The 26,407-nt window shown below is 38.4% G+C and overlaps 1 protein-coding gene across 1 annotated transcript in view; it reads right to left on the bottom strand.

Moving 5' to 3' along the window:
• SEL1L3 (SEL1L family member 3) overlaps positions 1-26,407 on the bottom strand; it is a 327,791-nt gene that overhangs the window by 192,009 nt on the left and 109,375 nt on the right. Inside the window, exon 15 of the mRNA XM_053704078.1 lies at positions 18,594-18,770. Within this exon, the coding sequence (XP_053560053.1) occupies positions 18,594-18,770 (177 nt within the window). The remainder of the gene's footprint in view (positions 1-18,593; positions 18,771-26,407) is intronic.

The raw sequence follows: 26,407 nt of genomic DNA, 5'->3' as shown, positions 1-26,407 counted from the left end.
ACACAGATAACACTTAAATAAAAAGTCTATAAAAAACCCTATTCGCAATTACCAAATATATCTGGAAAAAAATAAAATATCTCATAGTAAACTGGACATATATTAACATGTGTGTATATGTATATCTCATCTCCTGGTTGGATTCGAACCCAGGACCTAATGTGTGCTAGGCAATGGAAAAATCAAAAGGCTACCTTTATGTCTTGTTTGAATTTCTTGCAAAAAGGATTAGTATTGATACAAAATATATAAATTGATCTACATGTCTCACAATGTCTAGAAGATAATCTTATTTGGTCTTTTTAATAAATGACTCTAATTTTTAAAACCAAACTAAAAGGAATTTTCTTATAAATATAAAACTAAAAAAGAAATGTTCGTGACAAATGCTTACTATAAATAAGTGACATATAAAAATTGTAAAAAATATATATGTATATATATATTTTATTTTATGGCTCCACTGGACTTGAACTTGGGACCTTCTGTATGTTAAGCGAGCATGAAATTGATAAGGCTATCTTGAAGGGCTATTTTTATGTTATATATTGGAGCAGAAATATGTTAGGAATTATGTGATTAATAATATGTATATATATATTTGGGACTCCACTGGACTCGAACTTGGGACCTTTTGTATGTTAGGCGAACAAGAAATTGGTAAAGCTATCTTGAAAGTTTATGTTATATATTGGGGCGGAAATATATTTGGGAATTATGTTATTAATTGTTTCCAATCATATACAACAACCAAATAGACTAAAAAGTGTATCCAGAATGTATATAAACAATTGTAGGTGTATGTATTGATGAATAATCAAACATTCAAAAAGATGAAATGTGCAAAATAGTGTATCGTAGAAAATAATATAAATCAGGTATGTAAAATATAATATAATATGAAACTATATAGGTGCTTGGACTATTAGGTTTAGAACCGGATAGACAAGTGCATACATATACACAACTATGTGGACATGCTCATCATGGGCATATACACATAAATATAAGTGTATGGAAACATAACATATTCTATATGTGTCTAAATTGCATTAATGCAATCTATTATTGAAGACTGACAAAGAAGAGAAAAAGAAATAAGAGAGATATAATGTAGTGGTATCAACATATGGTAGTGTTTGTTAATGTATATCAAAAAATATAAGAAAATATGATGTACTAGACCCTAAAAGCTAAATCTCATATTAGATATAAATGTAACCTGTATAAAAGTGATAATTTATGTGAAGGCTGCCAAATCTACATTGGCGTTTAAGCCTAATGGATACAAGGTTTTGAGTTTGTGTATCCAATATGTTTCTAATTGCCTGAGTTTAATCAGACGATCATAATCTGTGGAAGGTGGTACATGATCAATAGGGATAATTTTATAGATATCTGAACTCCCGTCGTGTATCGTTTCACAATGGTTGGGGACACTATGGTTGGTTTTAGTTTTTTTACAATTTTTACAATTTCGATGATGTTCACCCCAACGGGTACGGAGATTTCTAATAGTGCGCCCTACATACTGGACGCCACAAATACAATTAAGGAGATACACTATATATTTAGATTCGCAATTGAGACGATGTGTGATTTGATAAGTTAAACCAGTAATATTGGATTTAAAAGATTTTTGTGAAATTGTAAATTTGCACATGTTGCAACCTCTTTTGCCACATTTAAATGATCCATGGGAAGCTAAAAAGTTTAAAGTTTTGGTTTGTTTATTGGACCGAAATTGGCAATGTTTTACTCTTTTACTGGGGGCTAATTGATTCCTTAAAGTGGGAGCTCGTCTATATACAATTTTGGGTTTTTCACCGACTATATCTTTAAGGAAAGGATCCTTTTGGATAATGTTCCAATGTTTATGTAGTATGTTTCGAATTTTGTAGTGGTTGTTATTGTATTGTGTAATGAAAAGTGGTTCACAAACAACGTTGTTTGTGGATTTCTTTTTGGTTTGATTGTTGGTGCTATTTTGGACTTTTTCAAAGATTAATTCTCTATCTAGATTGCGTGCTTTTTTAAGACATTGATTTAGTAGATCTATAGGATAACCTTTGTCTACAAAGCGTTGGTAAAGAACCTTGCTTTGAATGTCAAAAGATTCTAAATTGGAGCAATTCCTGCGTATTCTCTTAAATTGGCTGTATGGGATGTTTCTTTTCCACCCTATATGGTGGTTACTAGAGAAGTCTAGATAGCTGTTGCTATCGACTTTTTTGAAAAAAGTTTGAGAAATGATGTTACCTTGATTATCCCAACTTAGTAATAGATCCAAGAATTCTATTGAAGATTTTTGTATATTAGCTGTGAAGGTTAAACCCATCTGATTCTGATTTAAATGTTCTATTAGTGTGTTAGAGGATCTTGAAAAACTTTCAAAAGATCACAAAAAACAGTACCATTTACACAAAAGCGAACAAACAGCTTTACGTATGCTAGCCAACAATAAAAATCTGATAATCAAGGATGCAGATAAGGGCGGTGGTATTGTCCTACAAGATCTAGGAGATTATCTCAAAGAGGCCAATAGAATTTTAACAGACACTGAATATTATAGGGAAATCTCTTTCAATCCAACAAGTATTTTCCTAAAAGGGTACAGTACACTAATACAAAAGGGCATATCCACAGGTATTCTAAATAAAGAAGAGAAAGAATTTCTCAAAGTCACAAATCCTAGTGTGGCACACTATTACCACCTGCCCAAAATCCACAAAGATCAAGTTAATCCACCTGGACGCCCCATTATAGCAGGCATTGGTAACCTCACATACAATTTATCTTTTTATTTAGATCAATTTTTACAAAAATATGTTGTTACTTTACCCTCCTATATCAGAGATAGCACACATTTACTATATCAACTTAAAAACATTTCTACTAACGATGATCTAATTTGGATCACTTGTGATGTTGGCTCCCTTTATTCTAACATTGGCCATAACATGGGTATTAATGCAGTTTCCATCTTTTTGGAAAAGGACCTATATATGCCAGACATCCAAAAAGAATTTATATTGGAAGGAATAGAATACATCCTCAAGCACAATTATTTTATTTTTCAAGATAGATTTTTTCTACAGGTCAAGGGGACGGCCATGGGTACCAGGTTCGCCCCGAGCTTTGCAAATTTGTTTATGGGAATCTTTGAAGACCGATATATTTATTCCTCAGGCTTTTGGGCGAACCTGGTATACTATGGCCGCTATATAGATGACCTGATTTTTATTTTAAGAGGGAGCCACGAGCTAGCTAACACACTAATAGAACATTTAAATCAGAATCAGATGGGTTTAACCTTCACAGCTAATATACAAAAATCTTCAATAGAATTCTTGGATCTATTACTAAGTTGGGATAATCAAGGTAACATCATTTCTCAAACTTTTTTCAAAAAAGTCGATAGCAACAGCTATCTAGACTTCTCTAGTAACCACCATATAGGGTGGAAAAGAAACATCCCATACAGCCAATTTAAGAGAATACGCAGGAATTGCTCCAATTTAGAATCTTTTGACATTCAAAGCAAGGTTCTTTACCAACGCTTTGTAGACAAAGGTTATCCTATAGATCTACTAAATCAATGTCTTAAAAAAGCACGCAATCTAGATAGAGAATTAATCTTTGAAAAAGTCCAAAATAGCACCAACAATCAAACCAAAAAGAAATCCACAAACAACGTTGTTTGTGAACCACTTTTCATTACACAATACAATAACAACCACTACAAAATTCGAAACATACTACATAAACATTGGAACATTATCCAAAAGGATCCTTTCCTTAAAGATATAGTCGGTGAAAAACCCAAAATTGTATATAGACGAGCTCCCACTTTAAGGAATCAATTAGCCCCCAGTAAAAGAGTAAAACATTGCCAATTTCGGTCCAATAAACAAACCAAAACTTTAAACTTTTTAGCTTCCCATGGATCATTTAAATGTGGCAAAAGAGGTTGCAACATGTGCAAATTTACAATTTCACAAAAATCTTTTAAATCCAATATTACTGGTTTAACTTATCAAATCACACATCGTCTCAATTGCGAATCTAAATATATAGTGTATCTCCTTAATTGTATTTGTGGCGTCCAGTATGTAGGGCGCACTATTAGAAATCTCCGTACCCGTTGGGGTGAACATCATCGAAATTGTAAAAATTGTAAAAAAACTAAAACCAACCATAGTGTCCCCAACCATTGTGAAACGATACACGACGGGAGTTCAGATATCTATAAAATTATCCCTATTGATCATGTACCACCTTCCACAGATTATGATCGTCTGATTAAACTCAGGCAATTAGAAACATATTGGATACACAAACTCAAAACCTTGTATCCATTAGGCTTAAACGCCAATGTAGATTTGGCAGCCTTCACATAAATTATCACTTTTATACAGGTTACATTTATATCTAATATGAGATTTAGCTTTTAGGGTCTAGTACATCATATTTTCTTATATTTTTTGATATACATTAACAAACACTACCATATGTTGATACCACTACATTATATCTCTCTTATTTCTTTTTCTCTTCTTTGTCAGTCTTCAATAATAGATTGCATTAATGCAATTTAGACACATATAGAATATGTTATGTTTCCATACACTTATATTTATGTGTATATGCCCATGATGAGCATGTCCACATAGTTGTGTATATGTATGCACTTGTCTATCCGGTTCTAAACCTAATAGTCCAAGCACCTATATAGTTTCATATTATATTATATTTTACATACCTGATTTATATTATTTTCTACGATACACTATTTTGCACATTTCATCTTTTTGAATGTTTGATTATTCATCAATACATACACCTACAATTGTTTATATACATTCTGGATACACTTTTTAGTCTATTTGGTTGTTGTATATGATTGGAAACAATTAATAACATAATTCCCAAATATATTTCCGCCCCAATATATAACATAAACTTTCAAGATAGCTTTACCAATTTCTTGTTCGCCTAACATACAAAAGGTCCCAAGTTCGAGTCCAGTGGAGTCCCAAATATATATATACATATTATTAATCACATAATTCCTAACATATTTCTGCTCCAATATATAACATAAAAATAGCCCTTCAAGATAGCCTTATCAATTTCATGCTCGCTTAACATACAGAAGGTCCCAAGTTCAAGTCCAGTGGAGCCATAAAATAAAATATATATATACATATATATTTTTTACAATTTTTATATGTCACTTATTTATAGTAAGCATTTGTCACGAACATTTCTTTTTTAGTTTTATATTTATAAGAAAATTCCTTTTAGTTTTGTTTTTAAAAATTAGAGTCATTTATTAAAAAGACCAAATAAGATTATCTTCTAGACATTGTGAGACATGTAGATCAATTTATATATTTTGTATCAATACTAATCCTTTTTGCAAGAAATTCAAACAAGACATAAAGGTAGCCTTTTGATTTTTCCATTGCCTAGCACACATTAGGTCCTGGGTTCGAATCCAACCAGGAGATGAGATATACATATACACACATGTTAATATATGTCCAGTTTACTATGAGATATTTTATTTTTTTCCAGATATATTTGGTAATTGCGAATAGGGTTTTTTATAGACTTTTTATTTAAGTGTTATCTGTGTGGTCACAATTGTTTAAACCAATTTATACAATGTATCAAAAGTTAAATGTTTTTGCAATTGCAACATTGTTAATAGAGTTGACCTTTTGTTTCAATTCCGGGTCACTGTGGGTTTAAATAGATCTCTATTGTTAACTATGATTATGCCTGATGAAACGGTCTGGAATAGACTGAGAAACGCGTTGCAAAATAAATACTGTTTGTTTTATACCACGACCCGGTATTTTTGCTTCTTTCCACGATCCACTTGTTTTTGAAACAGGACTTTTACCACGGAACCTTTCATACACTGACACTGTCGTTTTTGGAGAAAAGTCTCGGTGGCGTGAGTGCAGCAGGAGAACACCTATCAGCTTGCAGCTCACCTGGTCCGGCCATTGGCCCTAAAAAACGTGGGTGCTACTTTCTAGACGCCTATCTGGATTCCACAGGTCCTCTGGGTGAGACCTCCAGCGTACTGACTGCTGGAATTTGAATGTCAGCCTGCTTTATCGCACCTTATTCATTTAAGGTGCCACTTTCCTTGTGAGTAGTTTTTTGCACATCACTTTTATATTTGTTGTTTGAACGATTCACACTATGTTGGCGCCCCTTGTTTATCTTCCATTCTAGACACCCTGACCCATCGCACCGCGGGACACAAGAGGAGCACGCCAAACACCTGAACACATCACCGTTCACATATTAGGATTGGACACTTATTTTTTACATCACAGCAATTTTTGGGACATTGATAAGTACTTTTTTTATATATTTTACTAATCGCCACAAATATCATTGTTTATCTGTGATATCTGATTATTTCAATGTATCACTAATATTATACACAAATTGTCCTGAGCACTTGTTTTACACACAATTTATTTTCGTCATTATTATACATTTTTTACACATACCAAACACTGTGCTGTTTATAAAAATATTTTTTTTTTATTTATGCATACGGGTACAAACCCAATCATAAAGTGGTAGGTCCCACTTTGATAACCTGTGTTCCAAGCGCATCCTCTTAAGTTTTTTCCTCCTCAGGAATTTCTCCTTCAGGAAACCCACCTTAATGATGGGAAACATGAGAAATTACGTAGTGACTGGGTGGGACACATTGCTTATTTATCATACCAGATCAACAGCAGGGGGTTGGCCATTTTATTTGGTAAAAGACTCCAAGTAGAAATTTTGAATACAGTCACAGATCTTGAAAGTAGGTTTCTTATTAAGCAGGTCTCTATCAATAAGGTTCACTACACACTGTGCAACATAAATACCCCCAATACCAATTCTTTATCTTTTTGGAAAACTTGTTCAGGCCCTGTCTCCTTTTATAGGCACTAGGTTTATCCTGGAAGGGGACTTCAACCTAACCCCGCACCCAACCCTAGACAGATCTTGGCCTTCTGAAGACCTGACCAATAAAAGAATCCGTCGCTACAAGGGAAGGTTCGAGCTTAAAGTTTTTGGCCTTCTCTGTGATACTCTGTCCATGTGTGACATGTGGCGTAAACGACACCCTGATGATAGGGACTTTACATGTCTCTCCAAATCTAACTAATCCCTCTCCAGACTGGATCCTTTCCTTATCTCAGACTCTCTGGTCTCTCAGGTTACCTTTGACAAAATCCACAACACAGTCATTTCTGATCACGCGCCCGTGAAACTTGAAGTGGGGGCTTTCCCTAACAGACCTAACAGACACATTTTACGTTTCCCCTCCTACCTTCTCACATATGAATCATTTCAGAAACACCTTATCCACTCCTGGACTGACTATTGTACGGACAGTTTTTTGCACTCTTCTAAAGCACAGTTGTTCTGGGAGACAGCTAAGACAGTCCTCTTGGGACACATTATCTCTTACTTGGCTAATCTGAAACGTAAACTTCAATATAGATATAAGCTGTTACAAGATAGCCTAAGATAAGCTTATTTAAAATATTGCACGTTAAAGTCCCACCCCGCGTATGAGGATTACATTGTTGCAAAAACAGAAATAGATACTTTTACATGACAACAAGCTGCTACTGGCCTTCTGAAATCAGTTGGTAAATTCTACTGCTTTGGAGGCAAATCTGGCAAATTGTTGGCCAAATTGGTGAAAGCACGAACAGCAAGGAAGGATATAGATGCTCTAAAATATAAAGTGAAAGTGTTCTGGATGCCTGCAGAGGTGGCTGGCGCTCTGGCAGATTATTTTTCTACCTTGTATAAGAGGTAACAACCAAAATCACGTGACTCTCTCCATAACTTTTGGCATTCGCTTACCCTTCCCCATCTTACTCGAGACCAACTTGATACTTTGAACGCCCCAATAGCCCTAGAGGAAATCCAGTGCACTATTAAGTCCCTGTCCCTTGGAAAAGCTGCAGGCCCGGATGGCCTGTGGAGTTCTACCGGTTGCTACTGCCCCAGGTATCTTCAACCCTCCTTAATTTATTCAATGGAATGTTTATCCGTGAGGGGCGACCCTCGGGACCTTTTACAACTGCCCACATTACCCTAATCCCAAAACTGGGGAAGGACCATGCACTCCCTGAATCATATCCCCCCATATCGTTATTAAACACAGACTACAAGATCCTGATGAAAATATTGGCCAACCGACTGAAGGGAATTCTTCCTTTCTTGGTACATCCCGATCAGTCGGGATTTGTGCAGGGGAGATCGTCTGTAGTTAATTTGAGAAAGGTTCTCCATGCCCTCAATCATTTTTGTACTAGGCCCGCAACCAATCATCAGAATGGGGTTCAGGAGGCCTTCCTGCTGTCTTTAGATGCAGAGAAGGCCTTCGATAGAGTTGAATGGCCTTACCTTTCTCACACCCTCCAACAATTTCATTTTGAAGGCCCCTTCCTTGATTTTATTCGTAAATTATACTGTACCCCCACCGCAAGTATATTAGTCAATGGCATCCATTCCCCAGATTTCCCCCTGGAGAGGGGCACACGCCAGGGCTGCCCACTCTCCCCCTTATTGTTTGATTTTGCCCTAGAACCACTTGCCCTAAAACTAAAGCAATTTTTTCCTGGAATAACTGTGGGTGACGCCAGCATACATATGGCTCTGTATGCTGAGAATATGTTACTCTTTGTTAGTAACCCTTCCCTATATATCCCGAAAATCATAGACACCCTGAGGGTCTTCGGAGACTTTTCAGGGTACAAAATAAACATGGTAAAATCTGGGAATCTAAACAAATCAGAATAGAGGGCGCCACATAGTGCAGATCATAAAGATACTTTAAAACAGGTACAGGAACAGGTACAGGAATAGCAGAAGAATCCTAGTCCAGAGGCCTGAATGAAGAGTCCACGGCTCCAAATTGGTGGAAAGATCCCGGAAAAGGGAAAAATAATAGGTCAGCACCAAATAGAGGGTTAAAAGAACTTAAAAAAATGTATTATAATGATAAAAACAACAGCAACGTGTTTCTCAGTGTAACACACTGTTTCATAGCCTGATGAAACAGTGTGTTACACTGAGAAACGCGTTGCTGTTGTTTTTATCATTATAATACATTTTTAAAAGTTCTTTTAACCCTCTATTTGCTGCCGACCTATTATTTTTTCCCTTTTCCGGGATCTTTCCACCAATTTGGAGCTGTGGACTCTTCATTCAGGCCTCTGGACTTGTAGGACTGACCATTGCTGTACAGACTCCCTTCCGTGGTATCTCTGGACTCTCCCTGGTGAGACGAGGATCCCTTTTGTGACATCATCTATTGGTCTACCGGACGACGGGCGGTTCCGGACTGCTGGTATTGCACATCTGTGCTTTACATATTGTGAGTAGGATTCTTCTGCTATTCCTGTACCTGTTTTAAAGTATCTTTATGATCTGCACTATGTGGAGCCCTCTATTCTGATTTGTTTAGATTCCCTTTACCTGTGTCGCGGCATGACACCCTAGAGGAGCGGCCTGTCGCTTTGGATATACATCATTTGGGATTATCTGTCATTGCAACAAAGGACTGTCCTATCATCACCTACCATCTATTGGACTATTTGTCTGTATACCCTTATACCTACATTTATTGTTATTACATTATAATTTTTGTCTCATTAGTTTATTATCTTCTTTCCATATTTTAGTGTGTTTTATCAGCCCCTAGGCGCCTCTTATAAGTACTGCAGTGACGCTATCTGTCACTAGCATACTAGTTGTTTATGGTAAAATCTGAAATATTATGGCTCACTGATCATGACTCAGACCAAGGAGACTACCCTTTTGTTACGCAGCCTTATACTCTCACTTACCTGGGCATCACTATACAAAGAAACCCTTATAAATTATATGAACTTAACATTACAAAACAGTGTACGCAATTACCCCTACAATTACAGGCCTGGGCTAAGCTCCCGCTGGGTCTAACAGGACGAATTAATCTTCTCAAAATGTCAATATTACCTTAACTTCTCTACCCGCTTTTGATGCTACCCTTTCTGCTTACCAAGGCAGACATAGCAAATTTAAACAGAGCAATTCAACTCTTTATTTGGAGTGGCAGGAGAATGCGTATAGGGGCAGCAACCTTGCAGCAGCCATACCTTAGAGGAGGTCTGGCGCTCCCTAATCTTAACTTTTACAACTGGGCAGCTTTAATCAGGTAAGTGATAGATTGGCAACTTAATACAAAGTACTTTCAAGATCCGGCTTTGGAGGCGGCTGTTATTTCCCCACACTCTTTGGCATATCTGCCATACATACCATTTATTGACCTACACTCGAGCCTAAAAAACAACTTTATGTATAGGGATGCACTAAGAACTTGGAAGCTTGCATTTAAATTTCTGGGAAATAGATCACCCACACCTAGATATATTCCACTGATGGAAAATAAGAACTTCCCGGCAGGTGATGAAACAGTTCCCTTTCGGGACTGGAAGTCACGGGGGATCACATCGGTGGGCATTCTTTTGGACCCTTTGTCACACACGGTCAGGACTTATCAGGACCTTAAAAGTCAATACCACTTACCAAATTCGCACTTCTACGCATATCTCCAGGTACGACACTATATTAACACACTGATGGCCCAACAGACAGATTTCTGGCAGCTCTCTCTTTTCGCATATCCATGTCGCATATAACATGGGTAATTTTTCTATGTCCCCCATATATCGCCACCTGATAGTGCAGGCTTCTGAGAGTGTTGTAGGAAATATTTTGACTAGGTTACAGAAAGAGGATTTGGGGGAAATATCTACTAAGGACATATTTACTAGTTTAGACAGAACGAAATCAGCTAGTTTAGCGATCCAGATTAGGGAAATACAGATCAGAATGTTAACTAGAGATTATATCACACCTGCACGCCGATCCCACTGGAACCAAGGTTTGCCAAATCAATGTATCAAATGTTCAATGCTAAATCCCACACTTAAACATTATTTCTTTGAGTGCCCATATGTAAACCAATTCTGGAAACACATGCAATATTGGGTAAAAATTACCTTTAAGGTAGATCTCTGCTTTGACCCAAAACTCATATTTTTATTTACGTGGGAGATACAAAACAAGTCACTGTGTTCTATGCTTACACTCAGCACTTTGTTAGCAAGGCAATGTATCTTGGCACAGTGGATTTCCAAAAAAACACCCACCCTGACTCAGTTCAAACACAGAATGCTTAGACAATTATTTATTGAAAAATTTGACACTAAGGGGCCTATCTATCAAGCTCTGAAAGGAGCTTGATGGGCCGTGTTTCTGGCGAGTCTTCAGACTCGCCAGAAACACCAGTTATGAAGCATCATAACCTGTCCGCCTGCTCTGAGCAGGCGGACAGACATCGCCACAATTCAACCCGATCAAATACGATTGGGTTGATTGACACCCCCCTGCTGGCGGCCCATTGGGCGCGAGTCTGCAGGGGGCGGCGTTGCACCAGCAGCTCTCCGTATTCAGCGAGGTCCTGTCGGATCAGGTCCGTCAGACTTTGATAAATAGAGGCCTAAGCGTAGACTGAGACACTTTCTGAACAAATGGCAGACTTTTAAACTGAGCCTTCCTATAGATCAACAGCAGGTGCTAAGACCTTTCCAGCATCACAAGATCTTTGTGGAGGCACAGCTCAGAGGTGAATGGAATACCATAGTTTAAAGAAATAACTTGGGCTAGGAGCAGAGGTGGTGGTATTGAAATTTTGATAGAGGGTCACCCTACAAGATCCTCTGTTGTAGATTGCTGGGTTATTGTTATTGTACTTGTTTATGGGTTAAGTGTGTTAGAATAATATTAAATAAAAAATTGGTATAGAGAGATGCATGGAAAAAAAAGAAGAAGTATGCATCGCTAGCTATCATGAGAATCAAACATTTAAAGTCTTCATTATATACTGTATGAGACTGAATACCTTATCACTGTATAAAAAAGTTTCACACCACTATTGTAACACATCTCATATTGTTTCCAGGGGAACAAAAGTCTCTGTATAACATGTTGTTTCCATGTATTTCTTCTATGAATAAAAATAATTTGAAAAAAGAAAAAGAAAAACACATGAATACGAAATTAGAGGCGATCGTAAGATGATATACGCAGAAACCAGTGTAATGTGATTTATATTGGCTGCAGGATTTATTTATTTTTTTAAATAATTTTTTATTGAGGTGATAAGTGATAACAATAGAACAAACCATGTGTCCAGGCACGGATCATAAATAATAAAAATACTAGTACTTTTCCAAACAAGAAATAAATGTAGGCTAAAACATAGGCATACTAATGAAGCAGGTGTTCAAACATTGTCTAGCCCGTAGTGGTGACATATATCCATATGGATAGTATAGTAACAGTTGACATGTGTTATAGCACCACTTCTGCCACCATGAAGAGAAAATGTAAAACCATATATAAGAAACACAGGTGACTGGAACATATATCTATGAAACCTAGATTTTTAAATTATATAATTAATTAATGATCCCTACCTCAAAATGAGAGGTACTTTATAAACTATAAATGATACGAGGTAGGGAATTGGCTTTTATCCGACCTCTCAGAGGTCTGATTGTGTGTGGGGGGTTGCAGCGGGCAAGAGCCGCTCGAAATAGGGGGGGATGGAGGGCGGAGCCAACCAGGATGCTAGAGAGATAAAGACTACAGGGCCGTAAACCTTAATAGTTGAAGGTGCTCTGATTTAATGTCAGCAAAATAGTCATACATATATATTGACCAACATACAATATCATATATCTTAGCTAAATATCATGCTGGGGTTCGTATGGATGCCCCATCTCTTAAGCTGATTCTGGTCACTCTAATCCTCCATTTATGCCATGAGTAAATTCAAGTTAGGAGATGCAAAAGTAAGGGTAGTTTCCTAAAAATAATGGGAACAGGGGAGGATATTTAAGTGTATATGGGAAGTAAAGGACTGCTATATGAACCCCTCTCCTGGGGAGATGCCAGCTATCGGCGATGTGGGAAAAAGGAGAAGGGGTATGACCCACAGGTAATGAATGCCGGCAGGAAAGGGAAGAGAGGGGTCACATAGAGGTGGTGGATGGAAATAAAATGACAATTGAGAAATAATATAAAGGACGGTGCAGCATGGATATAGTGTGAGCCTTATAAGGGATATTCCCCATATATGAACTACCAAAACTAAACATCACATAAACAACTTTAGACATAGGACTAAGACATTAATATGCATGTAATAACTATAAATAAGCTAATCTTATGCAATACAGTACCAACACAGAACCATAAGACAAATATAAACTTCGCACACCTAGTACTCCCGTTAGCTTGAGGCATATAAACAGAAACCATAACCTAACTGTTAGTGAAAAGGCATGGCTCTAGCTATGAAAAGTTTCAACTTCCAGTGTATATGTGAGAGAGCATCTCCAGTAATTTGGAAATGGTTGTTGGGAGAGAAGAGAAGAGGGAGAAATTTTCTAGTCCTATGTCTCTGTCTATGGCACATGTATAAAGAATGTTCCAAGGGGCAACTGTTTGAGGCAAGTGGGAGTGAAACGGTTATTATAAACACAGTCTCTGTTAACCCTGATTATGAGCATAAAGTGTTGTTAGGATGTTAAGGTTATAAAGGCACTCATTATAATAAGAGGGCGGGGTACTCCTTGGCAAAGGAGTGAACTACTGTAACTAGTCCAGGCTCACCCAGCTATGGTATATAGGCTATCAATTTTTAATATGATTCCCATGTGACTTAAATTATAGTGTTGCATAGTATCTAAAATATTAAAAGATGAGCTAATTTAAGTGAAATTTGTCACATAGTTGTCAAAGAAAATATGATTCTAAAATAAATTTAGCCAATTCTTTGCAGCAGGATATGAAGCCGACAAGTTATAACCCTATCAAACACGGTATGGTTGGGTTGGAATTATCTAGATGAGCAATGAGAGAGATGTGGTTAATATAACGGTATATGCTGCTGTATATAGATTACACAATATATAGTTCAACATAAATCTCTCACTTTTCAGAGAAAGGGGGATTTCCCTGTATGTACTGAGAAGGTAATGTCCCGAAAAAGCTATATATCCCTCATATGTAAGCTTATAAGAAGTTATAGTAAACATAAAGTATATAACAATACTTAGGGTAGATTGTAGATTGCAAGATCTAGAAGGGCTACTCTACATACCTAACTGACATTATGTGATGGGATCCTATTTAAGAGCATACATATGCGCGAAATAAAAATGTCATCAAAAATAAAAAAAACGCTCATGTACGACTAGTAGAATATCTCAGGGTGATATCAACAAGCAGTATGTAGCAAAATGAACTGAGAACCAGTCTGTCAACCATCCTCTGTCTAAGAGCTTTGGGCTGTATGCTAGAGTGGCCATTGAGATGTGCATCTCCTATTAAGTTGAAACATATATCCCGATATAGTGTGTGAAATAAAAAAGAAATGCAGAATATTGTTAACAATAAATGGTTAGGCATAACAGAAGCAATCTCAGTAGCAGAGAGAACAAAGGATCACCTAACCTATATGCAGATATTGCTACTGTATATGTTGAGCATACTGCAGGATCACCCTACTTAGATAGCACAGATTCAGTAAGATCTATAGGAGGCAACTGCACAGGGATATTGGTGAAGTATTAATATAAACTACTTTATCTAATGCATAGTTCCATAGCCTCATGCCTAACGGTATAGTAACTTTCATAAAAAAAGAAAAAAAAATATTATGTGACTATGTACACAAGTTCAAGTATCTAGCTATGCATCTCATACATAAATAGTATAAATATATATAATCATAAACATCTTTAACAAACCCTTTGTACTTAGCTAAAGAGGGTCTCAGAACAGATACAAACATATTAAGAGAACATGTGATGTTAAACTGATATAAAAAGCATAGCAAGCAGACCCTGAAAAAATGTGTTAATCATAAAGAACATAGTATAGTTCCCCAATGTTCAGAGCAGTAACTCGTCATCTAGAGAGCAGTCCATTATGGAATGGAGAACTAGTATATTCCGATGGCAGGGTAAAATGGATGAACAACTACCCCACTCCAGTTCTAAGTCCCACCGGTACATGAAACTTCAAATTCCGCGGAGTATATGGGTAGGTACGGCCGATACCGGACTCGGAAAAAAGGGAAACATGAAGTCCTACAAAGTATCCAACCATGTCTCTGACAACTCTCCAGGTTGCTGGCCATTCGCGTTGTGGGGTACCAGAGCCTTCTAATTGTCTGGATTCCAGCGGTTTAGCTCCAATAGCTAGAAAGCTGTCAGAAGTGTCTCTATCGGTGCTATACACCACAGGATTAGTTGTATCCCCCAGTTCCTCTGAACATCCATCGCCGCCGGAGCATGAAGCGGGTCTCTCTACTGGGGTAGATGACTGCCGTGGCGACCGAACATCACTGTCCAAACAAGCAGAATGTTGAGCGCCCGTGCATGGGCAAATCAGATCACAGCTGTTTTCGGGTTCACGCAGTGTTAATGAGGAAGGGCCGGCTGATGTTATGCGACTGAGGTTATTTATACACTGTGACCTCCTCTTGCTAAAACCACTCTCCTCTCTCGCAGGACTCCGATCAGAGATAATTTCTGCCCTTAGTAAGAGGAATTGCGTGTCGAGCTTGCCTCCCAGCTGTTGCAAAAGTAGAATGATCTCCGCCATTTTGGGCATAAATTCGCTCAACAATGGTATAAAAGACTCACTAAATAAATAGTGTTGTGGGCATATATACTGAGCGATATTGTAGTGTATAGGAGTAGAGCTGCTGCTTCATAAGGTTATTGCTGCTTATAATCCACATTGTTCCATAACTCCCCAGACCGTGGTGTATAATACCGCGTGGTTATCCTCAGGTCAAGGAACTGAGTCTTCTGAAATTTTCTGCGCTTCTGGCGATCTCTGAGTTCAATAAGTGGGGTTATCCTTTGAAAATCTTAGTGCCCATAGCTTTTTGTAAGAAATTACATAATTAAAGGCTGTTTTAAAGTATAAATAATCAGGAGCTCTATCAAGGCACGTCTTACTCCTTTGATGGCTAGCTCCGCCCCCAGGATTTTATTTTTAAAGTGCACACCCTGCTCACTTCTAACTTCACCTTACACAGCAAAGTTTCCCATTCCAGTGAGCTCCATTAATTTCAATATGAGACATCTCTCCATTTGCAGGGACTGTCCCTTTTTTAAAAAAACCCAGTCTAATCTAGCGAGGTTTAGATAATCGGCCCCATTGTCATCTTCTTGTATTCAGATGTAGATCACGCCAAACCAGAAAATTATGCTTTTAAATCAGTGAATGTAAATACTGTAAAAATGACAATATTCTAGAGAAATGCTTGTGCAATGCTGCCCCTTGCAGATTCGCAGGCAATCGGCCACTAGTAGGGGGTGTCAATCATGATCGAATCTGATCGGGATGATTGCTGTCCGCCGCCTCAGAGGTGGCGTATGAGTAAAGGAGCAGCGGTCTAAAGACCGCTGCTTCTTAACTTATGCTTCAGGGGAACCTGAAACTACTGGGATATATTGCAGCATCCGCTGCTTTTTAAATCTACCCCAAAGACTTTAATACGTAATCAAAATCTCCAAGACCAGGGCTATTCAGTTTTTCTTTCCTTGCATGTAGGAAACAAACCAGATTTTATGAATATCCATATACAAGCACAGATGAGTCAATTAGTAACTCATGGGAGAGTATGAGAATGGAAGGGAGGGTATGAGTATGGAAGGGAGGGTATGAGCATGGAAGGGGGTATAAATATGAAGGGGGAGTATGGAAGGAGCAGGGGAGTGAGCATGGAAGGGCAGTGAGCATGGAAGGAGGGAGTATGAGCACGGAAAGGGGGAGTATGAGTATGAAGGGTGAGTATGAGTATGGAAGGGGTATGAATATGAAGGGGGAGTATGGAAGGTGCAGGGGAGTGAGCATGGAAGTGGCAGTGAGCATTGAAGGGGAGAGTATGAGCATGGAAGGGGGGATGAATATGAAGGGGGAGTATGGAAGGAGCAGGGGAGTGAGCATGGAAGGGGGGAGTATAAGCATGGAAAGGGGGAGTATGAGCATGGAAAGGAGGAGTATGAGTATGGAAGGGGGTATGAATAAAAAGGGGGAGTATGAAAGGTGCAGGGGAGTGAGCATGGAAGGGGTAGTGAGCATGAGCATGGAAGGGGGGAGTATGAACATTGAAGGGGAAGTATGAATATGATGGGGGACTATGAAAGGGGTATAAATATGAAGGGGGGAGTATGGAAGGTGCAGGGGAGTGAGCATGGAAGGGGCGAGTATGAGCATGAACGGGCGAGTATGAGTATGATTTATTATCATAAATGTTTGATTAGTATACCTATTTTATATACCCAAGGTCACGTAAACATTTCTCGCATAAAAAAGGGTTGCAAGTTTAAGAAGACCTGCCCTAGTGGACAAGGAAAGTAAGCACTGTGATATTCTTGTGGACTCTCACCATCCTATGAAAGAAAATATTTCATGAGTCAAAGGTTTTATATCTATGACAGGACTAGAATTATTGATGATCCCTTATACTAGGGCAAGGATTTAAGGATATCTATAAAACATTTTCAGGAAATCTTATTATCCAGGATGACAGGTTTGAGCATCACCATTATTATTATTTCAACATTTTGGTATACAACCCCAGCACTATTTTTATACATAATTTGTAGTAAATTTGAGCCTGAAATAATAAAGTATTTATAAACTAATCTATTATCTATAATTATAATATCTGTAGTGAACACTGACATATGGTAGCTATTAATCTTCAAAGAAAAACTTTGTATACGTATATTGCAAATACTGCTGCTATATAGTGATCAAGGCACATGAACGCTCCTGAGCCTACACAGGTACGATCCTCAACAAGGACACAGAGATAACAAAATTAATTTGATGACAGAACTTTTTTTTTTTTTTTTACATTGCATGTTCTATTTGAATCATGAAAGTTTTTCTTTTTGCATTTCATAACCATTTAATGAAAATGTGATCTATTATTGTTAATGTCTACAGTTTTTTTGTATGTGCAATTTTTTGTGATACAAAAAAGGTTGTAATCTTTTTAATATCCTTGTTGAAGATCGTTCCTGTGTAGGCTCAGGAGCGTTCCTGTGTCTTGATCACTATATGGCAGCAGTATTTGCAATATATACGTATACAAAGTTTTTCTTTGAAGATTAATAGCTACCATATGTCAGTGTTCACTACAGATATTATAATTATAGATTAGTTTATAAATACTTTATTATTTCAGGCTCAAATTTACTATGAATTGTGTATAAAATAGTGCTGGGGTTGTATACCAAAATGTTGAAATAATAATAATGGTGATGCTCAAACCTGTCATCCTGGATATTAAGATTTCCTGAAAACATGTGTTATAGATATTTTAACCGACTGATATCATTCATCTGATCTATGTTGTCATTAAACCTTATCATAATTAATACAATAATTAAATATGTAATTGGACTAACCTCATTTATCTGCTGCTCCCCTGGATATTTGCCATGTAGATACATAATTCCAAGGTTAAAAGCAGAGTCCACATTTCCCATTCTGTATGCTTTCTTCCAGTATTTTGCAGCTTTAACGTAATTGTTTCTGAAATTATGGTAATACCATCCTAAACCATTAAGAGCTTCATTCTGTCCCTAAATACAAAACATGAATTACTTAGTTGTTATATTAAAGGGACAATCTACACCAGAATTGTTATTGTTTTAAAAGATAGATAATCCCTTTATTACCGATTTCCCAGTTTTGCATAACTAACACAGTTATAATAATATACTTTTAACCTCTGTGATTATCTTGTATCTAAGCCTCTGCAAACTGCCCCTCTTTTCAATTCCTTTGACAGACTTGCAGTCTAGCCAATCAGTGCCTGCTCCCAGATAACTTCTCGTGCACGAGCACAGTGTTATCTATATGAAATACGTGAACTAACACCCTCTAGTGGTGAAAAAACATAATTTATGCTTACCTGATAAATTCCTTTCTTCTGTAGTGTGATCAGTCCACGGGTCATTATTACTTCTGGGATATTACTCCTCCCCAACAGGAAGTGCAAGAGGATTCACCCAGCAGAGCTGCATATAGCTCCTCCCCTCTACGTCACTCCCAGTCATTCGACCAAGGACCAACGAGAAAGGAAAAGCCAAGGGTGAAGTGGTGACTGGAGTATAAATTAAAAAATATTTACCTGCCTTAAAAACAGGGCGGGCCGTGGACTGATCACACTACAGAAGAAAGGAATTTATCAGGTAAGCATAAATTATGTTTTCTTCTGTTAAGTGTGATCAGTCCACGGGTCATCATTACTTCTGGGATACCAATACCAAAGCAAAAGTACACGGATGACGGGAGGGATAGGCAGGCTCTTTATACAGAAGGAACCACTGCCTGAAGAACCTTTCTCCCAAAAATAGCCTCCGATGAAGCAAAAGTGTCAAATTTGTAAAATTTGGAAAAAGTATGAAGCGAAGACCAAGTTGCAGCCTTGCAAATCTGTTCAACAGAGGCCTCATTCTTGAAGGCTCAAGTGGAAGCTAAAGCTCTAGTAGAATGAGCTGTAATTCTTTCAGGAGGCTGCTGTCCAGCAGTCTCATAAGCTAAACGAATTATGCTACGAAGCCAAAAAGAAAGAGAGGTAGCGGAAGCTTTTTGACCTCTCCTCTGCCCAGAGTAAATGACAAACAGAGAAGACGTTTGTCGAAATTCCTTAGTTGCCTGTAAGTAAAATTTTAGAGCACGGACTACATCCAGGTTGTGCAGTAGACGTTCCTTCTTTGAAGAAGGATTTGGGCATAAAGAAGGAACAACAATCTCTTGATTGATATTCCTGTTAGTAACTACCTTAGGTAAGAACCCAGGTTTAGTACGCAGGACTACCTTATCCGAATGAAAAATCAAATAAGGAGAATCACAATGTAAGGCTGATAATTCAGAGACTCTTCGAGCCGAGGAAATAGCCATTAAAAATAGAACTTTCCAAGATAACAACTTTATATCAATGGAATGAAGGGGTTCAAACGGAACGCCCTGTAAAACATTAAGAACAAGGTTTAAACTCCATGGTGGAGCAACAGTTTTAAACACAGGCTTAATTCTGGCCAAAGCCTGACAAAAAGCCTGGACGTCAGGAACTTCTGACAGACGTTTGTGTAACAGAATGGACAGAGCTGAGATCTGTCCCTTTAATGAACTAGCAGATAAACCCTTTTCTAAACCTTCTTGTAGAAAAGACAATATCCTAGGAATCCTAACCTTACTCCAAGAGTAACCTTTGGATTCACACCAATATAGGTATTTACGCCATATCTTATGGTAAATCTTTCAGGTAACAGGTTTCCTAGCCTGTATTAAGGTATCAATAACTGACTCAGAAAATCCACGTCTTGATAAAATCAAGCGTTCAATTTCCAAGCAGTCAGCTTCAGAGAAGTTAGATTTTGATGTTTGAAGGGACCCTGTATCAGAAGGTCCTGTTTCAGAGGTAGAGACCAAGGTGGACAGGATGACATGTCCACCAGGTCTGCATACCAAGTCCTGCGTGGCCACGCAGGTGCTATTAGAATCACTGATGCTCTCTCTTGTTTGATTCTGGCAATCAATCGAGGAAGCAACGGGAAGGGTGGAAACACGTAAGCCATCCTGAAGTCCCAAGGTGCTGTCAGAGCATCTATCAGGACTGCTCCTGGATCCCTGGATCTGGACCCGTAACGAGGAAGCTTGGCGTTCTGTCGAGACGCCATGAGATCTATCTCTGGTTTGCCCCAACGTCGAAGTATTTGGGCAAAGACCTCCGGATGAAGTTCCCACTCCCCCGGATGAAAAGTCTGACGACTTAAGAAATCCGCCTCCCAGTTCTCCACTCCCGGGATGTGGATTGCTGACAGGTGGCAAGAGTGAGACTCTGCCCAGCAAATTATCTTTGATACTTCCATCATAGCTAGGGAGCTTCTTGTCCCTCCCTGATGGTTGATGTAAGCTACAGTCGTGATGTTGTCCGACTGAAACCTGATGAACCCCCGAGTTGTCAACTGGGGCCAAGCCAGGAGGGCATTGAGAACTGCTCTCAATTCCAGAATGTTTATTGGCAGGAGACTCTCCTCCTGACTCCATTGTCCCTGAGCCTTCAGAGAATTCCAGACGGCACCCCAACCTAGAAGGCTGGCGTCTGTTGTTACAATTGTCCAGTCTGGTCTGCTGAATGGCATCCCTCTGGACAGATGTGGCCGAGAAAGCCACCATAGAAGAGAATTTCTGGTCTCTTGATCCAGATTCAGAGAAGGGGAGAAGTCTGAGTAATCCCCATTCCACTGACTTAGCATGCACAGTTGCAGTGGTCTGAGGTGTAAGCGTGCAAAGGGTACTATGTCCATTGCCGCTACCATTAAGCCGATTACCTCCATGCATTGAGCCACTGACGGGTGTTGAATGGAATGAAGGGTGCGGCAAGCACTTTGAAGTCTTGTTAGCCTGTCCTCTGTCAGGTAAATCTTCATTTCTACAGAATCTATAAGAGTCCCCAGGAAGGGAACTCTTGTGAGTGGAACGAGTGAACTTTTCTTTTCGTTCACCTTCCATCCATGTGACCTTAGAAATGCCAGCACTAACTCTGTATGAGACTTGGCAGTTTGAAAGCTTGAAGCTTGTATCAGAATGTCGTCTAGGTATGGAGCTACCGAGATTCCCCGCGGTCTTAGTACCGCCAGAAGAGCACCCAGAACCTTTGTGAAGATTCTTGGAGCTGTAGCCAATCCGAATGGAAGAGCCACAAACTGGTAATGCCTGTCTAGGAAGGCAAACCTTAGGTACCGATAATGATCTTTGTGAATCGGTATGTGAAGGTAAGCATCTTTTAAATCTACAGTGGTCATGTATTGACCCTCTTGGATCATAGGTAAAATTGTCCGAATAGTCTCCATCTTGAACGATGGAACTCTTAGGAATTTGTTTAGGATCTTTAAGTCCAGGATTGGTCTGAAAGTTCCCTCTTTTTTGGGAACCACAAACAGATTTGAGTAAAACCCCTGTCCCTGTTCCGATCGTGGAACTGGATGGATTACTCCCATTAACAAGAGCTCTTGTACGCAGCGTAGAAACGCCTCTTTCTTTGTCTGGATTGTTGACAATCTTGACAGATGAAATCTCTCTCTTGGAGGAGAGTATTTGAAGTCCAGAAGGTATCCCTGAGATATTATCTCTAGCGCCCAGGGATCCTGAACATCTCTTGCCCAAGCCTGGGCGAAGAGAGAAAGTCTGCCCCCCACTAGATCCGATCCCGGATCGGGGGCCCTCAATTCATGCTGTTTTAGGGGCAGCAGCAGGTTTCCTAGTCTGCTTGCCCTTGTTCCAGGACTGGTTAGGTTTCCAGCCTTGTCTGTAGCGAGCAACAGCTCCTTCCTGTTTTGGTGCAGAGGAAGTTGATGCTGCTCCTGCTTTGAAATTACGAAAGGAACGAAAATTAGACTGTCTAGTCTTGGCTTTGGCTTTGTCCTGAGGCAGGGCATGGCCTTTACCTCCTGTAATGTCAGCGATAATCTCTTTCAACCCGGGCCCGAATAAGGTCTGCCCTTTGAAAGGTATATTAAGCAATTTAGACTTAGAAGTAACATCAGCTGACCAGGATTTTAGCCACAGCGCCCTGCGTGCCTGAATGGCGAATCCTGAATTCTTCGCCGTAAGTTTAGTAAGATGTACTACGGCCTCTGAAATGAATGAATTAGATAGTTTAAGGACTCTAAGCCTGTCCGTAATGTCGTCCAGAGTAGCTGAACCAATGTTCTCTTCCAGAGACTCAATCCAGAATGCCGCTGCAGCCGTGATCGGCGCAATGCATGCAAGGGGTTGCAATATAAAACCTTGTTGAACAAACATTTTCTTAAGGTAACCCTCTAACTTTTTATCCATTGGATCTGAAAAAGCACAGCTATCCTCCACCGGGATAGTGGTACGCTTAGCTAAGGTAGAAACTGCTCCCTCCACCTTAGGGACCGTTTGCCATAAGTCCCTTGTGGTGGCGTCTATTGGAAACATTTTTCTAAATATCGGAGGGGGTGAGAACGGCACACCGGGTCTATCCCACTCCTTAGTAACAATTTCAGTAAGTCTCTTAGGTATAGGAAAAACCTCAGTACTCGTCGGTACCGCAAAATATTTATCCAACCTACACATTTTCTCTGGTATTGCAACTGTGTTACAATCATTCAGAGCCGCTAACACCTCCCCTAGTAATACACGGAGGTTTTCCAGTTTAAATTTAAAATTTGAAATATCTGAATCCAGTCTGTTTGGATCAGAACCGTCACCCACAGAATGAAGTTCTCCGTCCTCATGTTCTGCCACCTGTGACGCAGTGTCTGACATGGCCCTAATATTATCAGCGCACTCTGTTCTCACCCCAGAGTGATCACGCTTACCTCTTAGTTCTGGTAATTTAGCCAAAACCTCAGTCATAACAGTAGCCATATCCTGTAATGTGATTTGTAATGGCCGCCCAGATGTACTCGGCGCTACAATATCACGCACCTCCCTCTGAGAGGGAGATGTAGGTACTGACACGTGAGGCGAGTTAGTCGGCATAACTCTCCCCTCGTTGTTTGGTGAAATTTGTTCAATTTGTACAGATTGACTTTTATTTAAAGTAGCATCAATACAGTTAGTACATAAATCTCTATTGGGCTCCACTTTGGCATTGCAACAAATGACACAGGTATCATCCTCTGAATCAGACATGTTTAACACACTAGCAAATAAACTTGCAACTTGGAAATACAATTCAATTAGAATAATATTAAAACGTACTGTGCCTTTAAGAAGCACAGAAGATCTATGACAGTTGAAAATTAATAAATTGAAACAGTTATAGCCTCAATCCTTGTAAACAACACAACTTTAGCAAAGGTTTAATCCCATTAGCAAAGATAACAAATTCTGAAAGCAGGAAACAAATTACAGAATAAACGTTTTTTATCTCAGTCAAACTATAATTCTCACAGCTCTGCTGAGAGAAATTACCTCCCTCAAAATAAGTTTTGAAGACCCCTGAGCTCTGTAGAGATGAACCGGATCATGCAGGGAATACAATGAGTTGCTGACTGAAATATTTGATGCATAGTAAAAGCGCCAAAAAACGGCCCCTCCCCCTCACACACAGCAGTGAGGGAGAACAGAAACTGTCAGAAAAACAGATTAAGCAACTGCCAAGTGGAAAAATAGTGCCCAAACATTTATTCACACAGTACCTCAGCAAATGAAAACGATTTTACATTCCAGCAAAAACGTTAATCATAATCTCTAGTTATTAAACAGCTTTATGTATTTCTTACAGTGTAATTCTAGTGAAGTACCATTCCCCAGAATACTGAAGTGTAAAGTATACATACATGACATTATATCGGTATGGCAGGATTTTCTCATCAATTCCATTGTCAGAAAATAAAAACTGCTACATACCTCTATGCAGATTCATCTGCCCGCTGTCCCCTGATCTGAAGTTTACCTCACTCCTCAGATGGCCGAGAACAGCAATATGATCTTAACTACTCCGGCTAAAATCATAGCAAAACTCTGGTAGATTCTTCTTCAAACTCTGCCAGAGAGGTAATAACACACTCCGGTGCTATTTTAAAATAACAAACTTTTGATTGAAGATATAAAACTAAGTATAATCACCATAGTCCTCTCACACATCCTATCTAGTCGTTGGGTGCAAGAGAATGACTGGGAGTGACGTAGAGGGGAGGAGCTATATGCAGCTCTGCTGGGTGAATCCTCTTGCACTTCCTGTTGGGGAGGAGTAATATCCCAGAAGTAATGATGACCCGTGGACTGATCACACTTAACAGAAGAAACTGTTAAAATGCAATCTGAAAGAGGTGGCCTTAAGGTCTAAGAAATTAGCATTTGAACCTCCTAGGTTAAGCTTTCAACTAAGAATACCAAGAGAACAAAGCAAAATTGGTGATAAAAGTAAATTGGAAAATTGTTTAAAATGACATGCTCTATCTGAATCATGAAAGTTTATTTTGGCCTAGACTGTCCCTTTAACATGTTTTCTGGCCATATAGGTTAGGATAGTACCTTTTAAAAACACGGTGTGATATTGTGGTCAGAAAAACTCTAATCCTGTCCACATTGATTCAGAATACCACTGGGATAAACATATAGAAACATAGATTTGGACGGAAGATAAGAGCCATAGGCCCAGCAAGTCTGCCCGATATTTCCTAAAAGTATAAACTTATTTAGTAGGATAGACTTATGCTTATCCCAGGCATTATTCAAGTCCCCCATAGTGTTTGTCATTACCATCTCTTGTAGAAGTTTATTCCATGAATCAATCAACCTTTCTGTAAAGAAGTTGTTCCTTAAATTTCTCCTGCATATACTACCCTTCAGAGATCATAAAAATGCTACAACCAGACCTACTAGCTGTACCATATAAAATGAATTTAAGGCTTTTATTTATGAAAGAATATGAATGACAGTATCTTCACAATAGCATAAAATTCTACAATAAGATTTTCCTTTTTGAAAGAGTCTTTAGTTTTTATTCTAAGGGGCATATTTATCAAAGCATCAATCTCAGTGCATTCGCTGGCGTCAATACGCTCACCAGACGTCGCTGACGAGGATCTGAATATGATACCCTAATTTATAAAAAAAACTTCAAAAACACGCGTGTCAAGTACGGTGCAATGAACATTGGACTGTTGTTAATTAATAGTCATCGATGTAGCAGTTATTTGGGTTTTTCCCAACTTTATTTATACCATTTCATTACTGTCCATGAACAAGCACATTTCTCTAAAGCTAATCTTTTATTTTTCATTTCTTAAATGTCCAAGAAATAGCTACATTTGTACCTCAACAAACAATATCTAATAGGAAGTTATTTTTATATTTATTTGTTATACAAAAAAAATCTGTGATATGTTACTTTCAAAAAAATTAATGTGTACAGTATTTGTATTTTTAGAAGTCATGATATGCTTTTATCTCATGTTTTTTTTTTTATAAATGATTATTAATGCTAGAATTTGTACATATATCTTTGCACATACTTGTATCTATATATCTACAGTATATATATATATATATATATATATATATATATATATATATATATATATATATATATATATATATATATATATATATATATATATATATATTTATATATTTATTTATTTATATGTGTGTGTGTGTGTGTTATATCAGAAATCTTTTGAAAACATATTTACATGTCCCTAAATTCCTTTTTTTGTTCTAAACAATGTTG

This window comes from Bombina bombina, chromosome 2 (genome assembly GCF_027579735.1).
Source record: "Bombina bombina isolate aBomBom1 chromosome 2, aBomBom1.pri, whole genome shotgun sequence".
NCBI lineage: Eukaryota > Metazoa > Chordata > Amphibia > Anura > Bombinatoridae > Bombina > Bombina bombina.
The sequence above is the reverse complement of the archived record's forward strand: the minus strand, read 5'-3'. Positions and strand labels throughout refer to the sequence as shown.